This window comes from Hydra vulgaris, chromosome 12 (assembly GCF_038396675.1).
Source record: "Hydra vulgaris chromosome 12, alternate assembly HydraT2T_AEP".
NCBI lineage: Eukaryota > Metazoa > Cnidaria > Hydrozoa > Anthoathecata > Hydridae > Hydra > Hydra vulgaris.
In genome coordinates this window covers 80,996,029-81,010,437 of record NC_088931.1, presented here as the reverse complement: position 1 = coordinate 81,010,437, position 14,409 = coordinate 80,996,029, and the positions used below count along the sequence as shown (strand labels likewise).

Genomic DNA, 14,409 nt, shown 5'->3' with positions numbered 1-14,409 from the left:
TTACAGTAAACTTAATGATTAAAAGAATAGTGAGCTAATGATCAAAAGTTCATTTAGACTAGAGTTTTTACTTTTGTTCATTTATTTAAAAACAGTTAACATAAAATTCAGTTAACTCTAAATTGCCAACAAGCAAAAATGTATATATATATATATATATATATATATATATATATATATATATATATATATATATATATTATATGTTAATATAGAAGACCAGAAATAGTTTAAAAACCTAAAAAAAAAACTTTTTAATTGATAGATTACCTGTCTAAAAAAAAACTCTCACTCAACTGTAGTGACACTATTTGCATGTTCTCCCTCTTTAAGTCAGTCAATGCATGTACACTCTATGCATGTTTTGACCTATTTAAGTTAGTAGGACTACTTCTTAAAATAATTTATTCAATTTTAAATTTTTTTTATTAAAAATTTAGCACTAATGGCCTTTCATAGTTTCATCACTAGTGTTATTATACAAAAAAATTTCAACTAAAAATTTTTGGTAAAGAGGAAATTAAGTTTATGTTATTAAGAGTTACTATTGTATTGTGTCTCTTTAAATAGGAAGTGTTTATTACAGGTATTTTGTTTGTGTAAATAATTTTCATAAGATAATAAATTCTTTACACTTTCAGAAAAACAAAATGCTAGAAAAAAGTTTCCATAACATGGTTGTTGAACCTGTCAGTTGATTTTCCAGTTTTGCAACCGGAAATATCACCATTTGTCTGTTTTCTTAAAAAGTTTGTTTTATATTTTTTAGATATATTTAGAAAATTAATTATATTAAAGATATTTTCTTTTTCAATAAGTTTGATGCCATAGTCTAATGTAAAGCAGATTGATTCATTTAATTCTGCATTAATATCACATGTAAGTATAATACTTTCTACAACCATTTTTTATTTTAATTTTTTTTAAAAAATCCCATCTTTTATATAAGCCTATTTTTTTTGTACAATTAGTGATAAAATTGTGTAAAAATTGGCATAAATGTGACGTCAGTGAATCTATTCCTGCAATAATAGGTGATCCTTTATGGTCTTCTAGTGTTTCCATCTCAATAAATAAAGTACTAGATTCATGAAACTTTTTAATAATTTCATTTATTTTTCCTGCAAAGAAACTTTATCAATTGATAGATGTTTAATAGGATTTACTTGTTCGATTTTTGAAATTATTTTATTTAGCTCTAGAAAAGTTGTTTTACATTTTTCTTTGATTTCTCTTTTATTATACTATTATCATTGTTTTGTATTTCATTAATTTTTGTTTTACTTTAAGTTTTCTTGTGAACAATATTATATTTGAATTAATATATAAAAAATATATAATTTGGGTAGTGGTCAAGTGTTTGGTGGATAATTTGATGACCTTAGATTGTGTGTGCATGCGTGCGTGCATGTGTGTGTGTGTATGTGTGTGTGTGTGTTTGTATGTGTGTGTGTGTGTATATATATATATATACACCCCCCTCAGAATTAGGAAAAATGAGGTTGTCAATATTTTGGCAACCTTAATGTAAGCTTAATGTGGCAACCTGTAAGAGGTCAGCATCAGATTGGCAAAAAATAATTTGATACAAAGGTTTTACCATAAAGCATGGAAGAAAGGTTGGCATTTTTTTGTCAACCTAAAACACTTCTAGGTCGGCCCTAATTCCGAGGGAGCGTATTATATATATATATATATATATATATATATATATATATATATATATATATATATATATATATATATATATATACTATATATATATATATACATATATATATATATATATATATATATATATATATATATATATATATATATACAATTTAATTTAAAATAAAAATATTACCATTTTCAGTAAATATTTGCAATACTGAGTCATACAACCATTCCTCTTTTTCAAATGAATTTCTTCCGCCAAAACCATGCTCTCTTGATATTTGCAAAACAGACCAATAATTGAATGCTTTTTTTATGGCGTAAGCAAAGGTATCTCTAGAATTTAAACCATCTGCCATTTTCACTTGAGTATAGTTAATGACATGGGTATTATTGCCTATGAAATTTATACAGTTACAAATATATACTACTCCAATAGTAACATGCATTATTAATAATTTAATAGAAATTATAAATCATTTAATTTATAGATCATTTAGTTGATGATTTTATTACATAATCTATACCATAGTGAGTACATGAGAAGGCCCTTATGCCTCATTAGTTTTTAACTGTTTGCAATTGTTCCTCACTATTGTATTCATATGCAGTTATTAAATTGAAAATATATTGATTGAATAAGTACATGCATGTTTTTAATTCATTTAAATTATTTTTTTGTATTACGACCAAAATCCTGGACGCGGTAGTAACAAACTGTTATTTTACAGCATACTATGTGTACCGTAAAGTGCAGTAAACCGGGGTTAATCTTTAATATCGCAACTTTGAATAGCGGGGTAACTTTGCTTACAAATTTTTATTTTTTTTCTTGCTGTAATTATTGTAACAAGTATTTATATAAAACTGTTCAAATTTTATTTCGGACGAATAGAAAGCAATTTGTACACTACATTGTACCCGATCATATATGATTAAAATAATACAGTTCCACAGCATAATTTGAGGTGTTCTTCAGGGCATTTTGGACCGCTTTTATTTCTTTTGATTGGTGATTATTCCAATCTTTTTATTTCCCACAAAGATATTATAACGCTTTTAAAAGTAGTTAAGGAACAGTTATCTAAAATTAATTTGGAAGGAATAAAGTTTCACTGAATGCGGATAAAGGCAAATATATACTTTTCCATTAAGTAATAAAATCAGGAAATATTCCTCTTAAATTACCATATCTTGCAATTATTATTATAGCGCATATATTAAAAAGGCAACACCCGTAGGCGTTTTAAGAGTAAAACTGGAAGAAAATTAACAGCGGCATATTTAAATATATATAGAATTGGGAATAAAATCTTAAAAAATATCACAATGATTTAGGACTAGACCTTTTTAAAATATAATTTCGACTTTAATCAATCATATAGCAACGAAGAGCTGGGGTCCAGATTTTTACATAGATATTTTTTACATAAAAGTTCTCTGAAATTGCTAATTTCAAATTGAAAGTTATGAATGCTTTTCTTTCAAACATCTAATGAGGCGATTATAGTTAATTATATAGACTTTAGTAATGATATTTGCAGCTTTTTATATTTTAAACTTGAGCCTAAATTATAAGAGATTGAATAACAAGTAGCATTATTTAGAATATCTTTTAAAATTACACAGCAACTCGCATTGGTTGGTATTGTATATACTAAATTAATATTTTTGTATTTATAAAGTTGTTATACAGATTTTAATTAGTTTCTTACTTTTTCTGGGTATTAAATAGTTTAAATGCCTAGAAACATTTTATTTTGTAATAATTTCACTGACATTTTTTATTGGCATTCTAGATCTTTATCAGTTTCATTATATTTTATCTAAAGTCACTTGAGAGTGAAAGGAGAGTTAATGTGGTAAAAAATTGCAAAGAATGGTTATATATGTAAACTATATATTGACCAATTTTAGTACAAAATATTATTGCAACCAACAAGGCCAGAAAAAGTCGTCAAGATACTTTAATGTTGAACTTTTAACATCGTTTCCCCAGTCATTTTCAACTATTTTGTACAAATCCATCGTTGCTATAGAATCTTCAATTGAGCAATGACTTCCAGATTGAATATCTCTTCCTAAAATGACATGCGCAAGACGTTTTAATGAAACAATTTGATTCGAAGGAAAATTTGCTAACTGTCGTAAAAGTGTAGATGTAGAAATATCTCTCATCTTGAAATTGTTACGGTTCAACTTAAGAACTTTAAAATCAAAATGAAGAGAATGCCCAACAATTACTTTATTTTTAATGATATTATATATTTCACTACGAGCTTTTTTAAAAGATATTGCTTGGTGCATGTGATGAGGTTTTATTCCACTCCACTTAGTTCTATAATCAGTAATAGTACTTTCCGGCTTTACATATTTGTCATATAAAACATTTCCAAAGTAATCTACGATACTGCAACGTCCTAAGGCATCTTGGTTGTTTGAAATGCCGACCATTTCACAATCCAATGAAACTACTTCACTTGGATTAATATTATCTAAAAATAAAAGTAAATTTAACAATCAATAAGATCGACTTGCAAAGCAACAATTTAATAATTAACACATATATTTAAATGTAGTAACTAATTTATTTTCCGACATTCTTTATATAAGGAATCTATATATAACATACCTAATCATTCTAATTTTAAACAATTACTAGTAAGGAACAGAATAGAAAATACTTTTTCAAATTAAGACAAGTTTTGAGATTCTTTAAAGCTCTACACTTGTCTCTGTTTTTGATGTCACCAACTCACAATCTTGAGGTACACCTCTAAACTCACAAATAAAGCATTAAAACTTCACTGTTAACCCTATAATAACATAATGATATATAGAAAATTCTTGACATTTTTTTGTTGTAGGTCTTTTGTCCAAGTAAGCTCTAGAAATTTATAACCATGTTTAGTTGTATATATGTTGTAGGTTTTACCAGTTTTGAAATCAAAGAATATTTCCTGATATAGTTTCCATTACACAAGTTTAATTAGGAATATTTTTATCCAATTGATCAACAAAAAAATTGCTTGTTTTTTGAATATACATTGTGCAGGCTTGAAGTAGAAATAGCTGAAAATTAATTGCAATGAAGTAGCTTTATTGCAAACAACACTCAGCTCAATGTCTAACCAAAAAATGAAATTGCACTTCTCAATCAAAATATTTTTTAGCAAAAATATATACAAATACCACATACTAATATATTTTTTAAAAATGTGCTACAACATTTTTAAATTTAGACACCAAATGTTGGGTTATACTCTTTATTATTTCAGTTCCAAGATTTTCCAATATTCTGCCACTTTAATAAACTTATTTTGTTGTGCTATAGTAGGTCCATCTCAATTTAAAAATCATAAAAAATTCCAGTGTACCAACAAGAATAGTTGAATGCAATGCGGCTATTCTCAGATGTGATTGGTTTACACTTAGTATTGATATGTTAAACAAGTCAAATGGGTTATCAGTTAAACAAAGTATTGCATTCAAAACCCTTATGTTAATTCATAGCAACCTCAGCTATAAGAAATATTGAAGAGTTTCAAGATATACCATATCACTATGGTATGAAATAGGAATGTTATAGCATATTAATTACACAAGAATATCCAGTGACTACCTAACCTAACAACAAAATAACGTTATTTTGATGTTATACATGATAGCGCAACTATATATCCTGATGTGTACTACAGTTTACCGCAATATTTGCTGTTTTTTTTTTCTTTTTCCTTGATTTTTTGGTTCAGTTTACATGAAGTAGTGATTTTTATGTTTAGGTGTTTAACAATATAAAAAAAAGTAAAAAACATCAAATATTAGTGATTTTAAATAGTTAATTGCTAACCATTTTAAGAGTTTAATCAATTATTTTGCATGAAAACATTGATATGATTTTATACTTTTTAAACGGAAAATTAAAACATTTAATGTATTAAATACAGCACTGTATCTAAACCATGTTAATTAACGTAACAAAGCACAAGATTTATGAAAATAAATACATTTTGGATATAAAAAAAAAAGTAAATGCAGAACATGTTTGCAAATTTATACAAAATTTATTTACCTACCAGATTTAGAAAATAAGCATGTTTCTTCGGAAAATGTGGTATTTTTTTTCGTCATCTTCTTATTTTCTTCATCGATATTTAGCCACGAGGGCTAAGACTAGAACACGAGTTCTTCTTGACCAGCCAAAAGGCCGATCTGTTGCCATTTCCAAGCTTGAAAAGCATAACCCTTATCAACGGTACCGAAAAAAAATAGTTGCGTGATTTACTCTTTTCAAAAAATTTAGTTATTCGCGAAATTAAAATGAAAAAATGACAAACTAAAGTAAAAATTGGCCAACTTAAATGCAAAAATGTGTAATTGAAGGCTCTTGTTCAAAAATTGCCATTTTTATCAAAATAAGACTAAACATTCAATGGCGTCTTTTCCATTCGTCACCAAGGGTAAATGCTGGGAAACCACAATAAAAGTTGAGGCTATTTTAAAATCAATGACCTTTTTTCAGAAACCATTTAATCAATCAGGAACTATTTTATGTAAAGAAAGTTATCTTCAAAGTCAAAGATATGTTATAAGTATCACTTAATTGCAAAAAACACTCTGACTTGTTTACATTGATTGCTTTTTAAAGAAAGTGCACCATAAACTTTCGACATGCATTTTACTTTTCCTATTTTCAAATACAAACTGAAAAATTTTATTATCTTAATGGATGATGTAGTCAGGTTTTTTTAATTTTATATTTTCTATAGATCTTTTATTGTTAACAACGTTTTATTTTGCTGGTTGTGTCTTGATGTAGTATATATACGGGTCATGACTTTTTTTCAACCCCATGCTCCTTTACTGTAGTTTGATGAACTTTTACCTAAAAAGCACAAAATAAACTATTGTTTGCATATCTTTTGAAAAAAGTTCGCCCCACCATTGAAAAATCGGTTTTGACATAAGTACTACTATGTATTCAAAATGTATTTAGAATGTCATAGTCATGTAATACAATAAATTTTCAATCCAAAAATGACTCAGACCGTTGACCTAGCTCTTGCTCTTGCTTGTTGCATAGAAGGAATAGAAGGTGCAATTTGTCTTTATTTTTGCATGATAAATACATTTCCTTCATTACTTTGATTGCGTGCTCTGCACATTGATTACTTCTGGTGATCTGTAGTATAGATAGCTCTTGCTTCCAATGATTTTTCAAAGAGCTTAAAGTCTTTTTGTATGGATTCAGTACTTTAGCCAATTTCTTAAAATTGTTTTTGTTATACAGTTGGTCTGTAAACCCAGCCATACGATATAAATTGAAATACTCTCTGCAGAACTGTCCTTGTTGAAGGAATTAAAATAAAGGCCAGAATCGCCAGTATAGCACTGGAATTCCACCTCGCATTGCTGATGTTGGATAATTTCTAAAACCTAATCAATGGAAAATGTTCCCTTTTTCATAAAATTGGAACACTCGAGTGAGACGAAATAAAAATTTCATATCATCTTTCCAGTCTGATGTTTCGAGAATTACTTCTATTCCGTTATCAAACTGTGTTTTCAGTTGTTCGTACTCCTTCAACAGTTGAGATACAAATGGATATTCGATGTTCGACAATTGTGTTTTACTTCCAAGTTCTTCATCCATTACCAAAAGGAGGGTTCTATCTAATACATGGTGTTGACAACTGATCAACTGAGATTTGTTGATGCGTCTCTCTGTGAACATTCGTTGCAATATTACAACAACACCATTCTTTTTTCCAGTGTTAACGCTGGTGGTATCTGCAACAATCATCTGTATTGAATTCCATAGGTGAAATTCATTGAGGACTTTATAAATTCCTTGAGCAAGGGTTTTTCCCCTGCCATCTACCAAGCCCAGGACATCCAATTTGATTTCTCTTCTTTCATTTTTAAGGACAACCACTTAATTGCTGATATACTTGCCATCAAAGTGTAAGGACCAACTTTCCATATGCAACTTTTCAATCATTTCTTTTTTCAGCTTGATTGCCTCTTTGATTGCTGACTTGTAAACAGCTGATTGACATGGAGTTGGGATGTCAATACCTTCACGAGCCAATTGCTTGCATATGTTAGCAGCTTTGATTATTGATACTCTTGTGTAGGTCACCAAGTTGACAGCTATTTTGCTTTTATAATTTTTCTGCTTGGTGTAGGAGTAGTCTCATCTCCTTCTTCTTCATTTTCATATTCATTGTTCAGCCTCAGTCAGAATCACTAAAACTAGGATAGTAAGTTGATGAGTTGGATGACCTAGTAGAAAGTTTTTGTCTTTTAGAAGGATGGATTGTTTCTTTACTGGCCGCTTGGCATGTAGAGTATTCCACAGTTCATTTGCTTTCTACTTGGAGATGGTACAATTGCTTGTCCTCGGAAAATAACCATGTTTCATCCACTTAAGTAAAAATTTCATCAAGGGGGTTGTAGCTTCCCCGCTTGACACATTTATCATAACATTTCAGTATTTTATCAAGGTTTGCTCGTATAACTTGATTAGATACATGAGGAAAATTCAGTTTATTCTTCCACAGTTTTGTCTTTGGAAATTTTCGCTATTCACTCCTTTCTTCCTTTGATTTTTGGTCCAAGGAGGTGGTAGCGCCCAATAATTTGCTTTTGGGAGGCATTCTGCCCTTTTCTTCCAGTGAATATTCTTCCAAAGGGACCATTCTTCTTCTTTTATGAGAGTCTTTAAATTTTACCAGATTATTGGTCTAGACATCCTCGTTCTTCTGAATGCTACTATCGCTAGGCTTGTGCGTCGCTATGTGTTGCTTCTGCAATAACTATAGAGTTAGATAAGCAGATATGTATACACAGTCTAAATTGTTCTAGAATAATTTTAATTGTTCCAGAAGGTTCTAAATTGTTCCAGAATGTTCTAAATTGTTCCAGAATGTTCTAAAGTTGTCTGAAATATTCTGGAACTTTCTAAAACGTTTAAAAATTCTAAACACTTCTAATCTATACAAGTTTTAAATGATTTTCAGCAAAGCCATACGTATTAGTAGTAACAGTGACAAGATTAAATAAATGACGATTCGTATTTTTATTTGCGGGGTGAGCTTTTTTACAACCTAGGGGAATTGATTATGTTTTCAATGTTTTTAACAAAAGTTCATCAATTTATGACACAGGAAATTTTTTTTTTTAAAAAAAGTCAAAAAGTTATAATCCTAATATACACACGCTTGTAAAAGGTTCTGATGATAAGATTAGATCTTCTTTTAGAAACCTTGTTTGTGTTTGTGAAAATAATTTATTTACTACGACAATAAATGTAAACTAAAAAAAAAAAAAACTTTGCACGTGCATAAAATTTTTACGTGCATAAAAGTTTTAAAATAAGAAGTGATTTAAAATATGAATTACAACACGATAGGAACAGTTAATGTTTTTTTTTATTTGATTTTTTATCTTCTTTTTTCGGAATTTGAGATTTTATAGAATTTTTTTTTTAATTTTAATTTTAGGTGTCCCAAGTAGTCCTTGCGTTCTTATCACAAAGCACCGCAGAAGAGAATTTGAAAAGAAGTTTACGCCTCCTTCCTTATCAATGTTATAAAACTTGCCTAGAGATGACCTTTAACAATTGATCTCTGGGTCTCCATGCTATTTTTAAAGCAGAGGTCTTTAACTGACATATTAGCATAAAAAATTAATAAGACAAAAAGTTCTCCTGAAAAAATGGGACCCATAAAACTGCGATACTTAGGAATATAGACTCTGCCCCCTCTTAAATCTGCACTTTCAAAGGCCAATTTCTTATAAATACCAGGGGGCCAGTTGAAACTAAAGATGCCCCTGTAAAAAGTATTCCGTATTTGCCTTATTTTTATCTATGTTTTAAAAACTTTTTTTTCTAGGTTTTATTTCCAGTGGGTACAAAACGTTCGTTGGGCGTCTTAAGAACATCATACAGATTTGTGCCGGTTATAGGCGTTGTATAGGCGTCTTCACGGACGTTTGTGCCTGCTGGGTTGAAGCAAAATGATTTATTTTTATTTAAAGTTAATGCTCTCAGAAAGATAACATTTGATTAAACATTTTGTCAAGCCATTTGTCTTTGTTGATTACAGATAATTTTTGACCTTTATTCTACTGAAACTTTTAAAAAGAAAATCGATATTGCATTTTTAAAATGCACAAGCTAAATAACATTCTCCTGGTAATTTTGCTGTAAATTTTTTCTGAAAAAAAAGCAGGTAACTTTTGAAAACCTTTAGTCTACTAAAGCCTCTCTCATCATAAACAGATGAAAAAGGAAAAGTCAATTCGATTTTGTAGAGTATAGACAAGTTAGGAAAACATGGTGTCATCTATTTCTTTATAAAGAATAAATGTACGTCTTTCATTTGTAGTTCTGTCGTCATTGCTGGAGATATTGATGCATACACCATTTTGAAAATAGGACCGGCACAAGTAGGTTTCAAGTGGAAAGGGGGGTACCACATTGATTTTTACTGAAAATATTTTTAATATATCAAAACAAATTTATATGCTCCACAATATTGAAAACTACTATGAATGTACAGTGAACATCTGTCACTGTACATTCATAGTAGTTTTGATACACCGAACTATGTTAAAACTCCATTGACTGTGTACATTATGATTGCAAGAGATTTCTTTTTTAAGCAAAATGTCTACATTTTATTTTCTGCCATAAATGCGTGCAAATTTGCAAGGCATTTGTAAACGATGGTTTTGTTGTTACTTCGTTTTCTATTTAATAGAAAACTAGGTAACAACAAAACCATTTTGATGCCTGTCAAAGATATTATGCTCAAATTACAACAGTCAAATCAAAAAATGGTACCAACACCACTAACAAGCTCCAGAATCAACACAAGCTGCACAAAAAAACGTTAATGTTTTTAATATTCTACCGAAGTTACACAGGCCCTCAAAATGAAGCACGGATACAGGTGGATTTTGAGAAAGATTTGATTAGAGAAAAAACGAAGGGGAAAAAATAGAGTTACATAAATCTTAGAGTGGGTATCATTAATCAAAACAACAGGTGTAAGGAAACGCTTTACTTTTTTTTATATCGAACATCCATTGAACAATTGCATTATATATGATAGAACCTCTATTGTCAAAGTTCTTAATATAAAAAAAGCATTTGAATCGTTGCTAAGACCCATTAAGACTATAAGTGAATTCAGAGGAGCTAAGTTTGAGAAGGAGCATGAGCCAGTAAGCCGAGTTTCAATGACTTTAGAATATTCTGAGAAAAAAACTCTTTCAGAACGTGGCAAAAAGCTGAATACTCTTTTAGCATTGATATACGGCCTTTGTAACAATTCTGTCGATTAAACAGCTAAGATTAATGATATTAATTAGTTATATAGTTTTTATTGAAATTCTAGAGAAAAAGTGACAGTCCAGGAAAAAGAAAATGATGAATAAGACTAAGTTTAATGAGTTTGAATATTTAAAAGTTATTTATCAATTTTACAATTTTTTTTTGTATTAGTTTCTCATTCTATTGATTTTTTTAACCATTGTATATAAAGACTAGTTTATTTAATTTTTGAAGTTTTTAATATTAAACTTTGTATATTTTCAAAACAACAGTTATATAAAATTATTACTATGTTTATTGTATTCTGTTATTATTTTTCTATTTTTTTTTTTATTTCAGGATCACTTAGAACTTTCAAGCTCAATTTTCTCAAAACGGACATTTTGTGACTTTACTCTTCAATTAAACTCTTCAATTGTGTTACTGTATATACCTCAGAATGTTTTCCTATTGTTTTAAAAAGTTATAAAAATTGTGGAGAAAACATAAATGGTGACAATATGTTATTTCTATGGATATTTATTTTGCTAAATCATTTATTTCAAAACTCAAAAATGCAAAGATAAAACAAAATAATTCGAATCTCGCAAAGTAACTATTTATTTTTGCCTTTACTTATTTATTCAAATCTTTTTTTAAAGCCAGTTCGCACTAACACAACTATAATGTATCTATATAAAAAGTATTCCGTTAATTCGATATATAATAGACATTAGCAGCTATTCAATTTTTCTAAAAAATTTAATGACTTAAAGCATTAGTACATTGATATCAATGAAATAATACCTAATCATAATAAGGCTATAAAGCGTGCATAAAATGTGCAAAATTTGAAAGTTCCAAGTACTGATTTTACAATCATACAGGTTTATTTTTATCATTAAAGATCCTTTTCTCTCTCTCCATAGAACAAATAGCAGAAAAAGTTTTAATAAAGTTTTTTCTTTAACTTTTTTAAATGTAGTTTATAATACATACTAGGTACCCCCAAAAGAGCTGCTATTAAAATTAAACAAACTTTTTTATTACAGTCTTTTGCACTAATATTAATAAATTAATGCAAATTAAATGCGCTACCAATTTACTGTTTTATACACAGTATATTTTAGTAACCATAATAATTGCAGAAGAAGGGTCACTCGCTCGCACCTATTCCATTGTAGAAACTCTGTCAGGGTTAGGGTTTTAAGCTTAACCAATCACAGGAACTTTAACAAAGTATTGTTAATCATAGAAGTACTAGTTTTTTATTTGTTCGGCAAAGCTAACTTGTTATGTGAACTAATCGGTAAAAATTTTGTAAAACTTTTGATTTAGATTCAAATTAAAAACACTTTCTAATTACTGTTTGTATCTCAGTACAAACATTTATTAGAAAATGAATTTGGACATTTGAGAGTTAGAGAGCATGGTTAAAGAAATAACAATGAATTAACATGGTTAACAAAATGTTAAAGACTTTAATTTAACTTCTACGCGGAATGTTAAAGACTTTGATTGTAAATTCAAAGAAAGAACCTTGATTGTATTGAAATTAACATAGTTGTATTGAAAAGAAATTACTCAAACTTTTACTCGGAATCTCATTAGTTTTTTAAGATTTTTACACACCAAATCAGCTACCCGAAAAAAAAAAATGTCCTGATTTGAATCCTCAAAAATGATCTGGTTTTTGAGAACATATTTTTTTAAACTATCGAGAAGATGTATTTTATGTTTGTTTTCAAATAACCTGAAAAAGTGTTTAAAATATCTTTAGAAACAACCTTGCTATAAAATTGGGACTAACAAGAAATAGAGAACTCTTTTAAAGTAAAATCGACAGAGATATGATGTTCAAATCGATTCACAAATTAGGAAAAGTTGCTGGTTTGTAGTACTTTTTTTTATCATACCTTAGAATTCACAGGTATTTTTGCAAAGTTGGCATTGTAGCATTTTTTGCTTTAATTTAAATTTGGGACCGTTTTTTAACTTTACGTTCGTAAAAAAGTGTACCCTATAATATGGAAACCGAAGAATCTACCACGAAAATACACTTTCACATTTAACAAAAAAATATTTTCTTAGTTGTATTACAAAAATAAAATATATAAAAAAAAGTGTTGGTTACATAATTAGTTAATCTTAAATATAGATTAAAAGAAAAAAGCAGTTAACAAAAAAATCTTACATTTTCTTAGAATATATAAAACTTTTGGGTTTTGCTACGGCTTTTAATCCGGGTGGGCAAGCCCTAGCAACTCCCAGGACTATATCCAGGAGTCGCTAATTTAAATATCCCCGAAATTATATCGAGGTGTAGTATAATATCTGCATAATATAAACTACAATGAACAAAAAAAGTACATTGTTAAACAAAAGCATGTAATTAAGAAATAGATAATGTAAGCCACTTGTTGCTTATATAAAAGTATTTTTGCAAGCAATAAATGGCTTAATTCTTATAATGTAGTTTTGTCCCAATCTCCTTGAAGAAAATTTATTTATTCAACTAATAACTTTTTTTATGGATAATTTATTTGTATAACTTTTTAACAATATTTCAAGAGATTATAAAAATAAAATACCGTTATAAATGCATAAGCAAAAAAAAAAAGATAAAATAAAATGAAGGAGTGGGGTAGTCTAAAAGTTAAATAATCAATATTTTATTTGATCATTTACAAAAAATTACAGTATAAGTTTGAACTTGGTAGTTTTTGAAGGTAGCTCAATAATCTTTTCGATATGTCACAATCTCTGAGGATCTCTGAGGATATGCATCATAGGTAAGCCATTTAAACGTTCGTGTCTGTTTAAGTCTATTTAAAGTTGAAAAACAACTTCATTCTGAAGCATCACTAACAGGAATGGTGCAAAGCAATTGCAAAGTACAGCTCTTTCATTAGGGTGGTCCACTTTAAACTTTTTTTTGAAACTTTAATCGAGGTTTTTACCAGTAATAAAATTTGATCTAAAAACTCTAGGTACAAAAATTTTTGAATTTAGGACAATTTTTAGATCCCCCACAAAACATTGGAAGTTAGAATAATAACTTTTTTATCCACTAATTGTTATAGTTACTTAGTAGGGTTTACACAATCTAATTATTAACCATTAGAAAGCAATTATACAAAATTTTATTAATTTACGACTATTTGTACACAAAAGGTTTATTGAAGCATTAATAAATATACAATTAATAACGTCATCGAAATTTTATTTGTTTGTTTGTTGAAAATTAATTTCAATTAATTTCTTTGAGAAATATGCAATTTTAAAGCTGTTTCAATGCTTTTCCACAACTTGAGCAAGTTGTTGTCTCTCTACTGGATCAAAACATTTATCTTTAATGTCTCCTATAAGCTTGATACCTCGCTCTGCAATATCGTTGACACAAGAAAGATTGTGTACAAATTTTTTTG

At 28.6% G+C, this 14,409-nt stretch overlaps 1 protein-coding gene across 2 annotated transcripts in view; it reads right to left on the bottom strand.

Annotated features, from left to right (window-relative positions):
- The window catches only part of LOC100197810 (interferon-stimulated gene 20 kDa protein), a 28,661-nt gene extending 22,763 nt beyond the window's left edge, over positions 1 to 5,898 (bottom strand). Inside the window, exons 1-2 of one of the 2 annotated variants that reach the window (XM_065814628.1) lie at positions 5,736 to 5,898; positions 1,850 to 2,056 (exon numbers count right to left, since the gene is read on the bottom strand). In XM_065814628.1, the coding sequence (XP_065670700.1) occupies positions 1,850 to 2,056; positions 5,736 to 5,790 (262 nt within the window). In that variant the 5' untranslated portion in view covers positions 5,791 to 5,898. Of the gene's footprint in view, positions 1 to 1,849; positions 2,057 to 3,542; positions 4,155 to 5,735 lie in introns of those variants that run through there. The other variant, XM_065814629.1, reaches the window with a different exon arrangement.
- Positions 5,899 to 14,409: the final 8,511 nt, after the last annotated feature.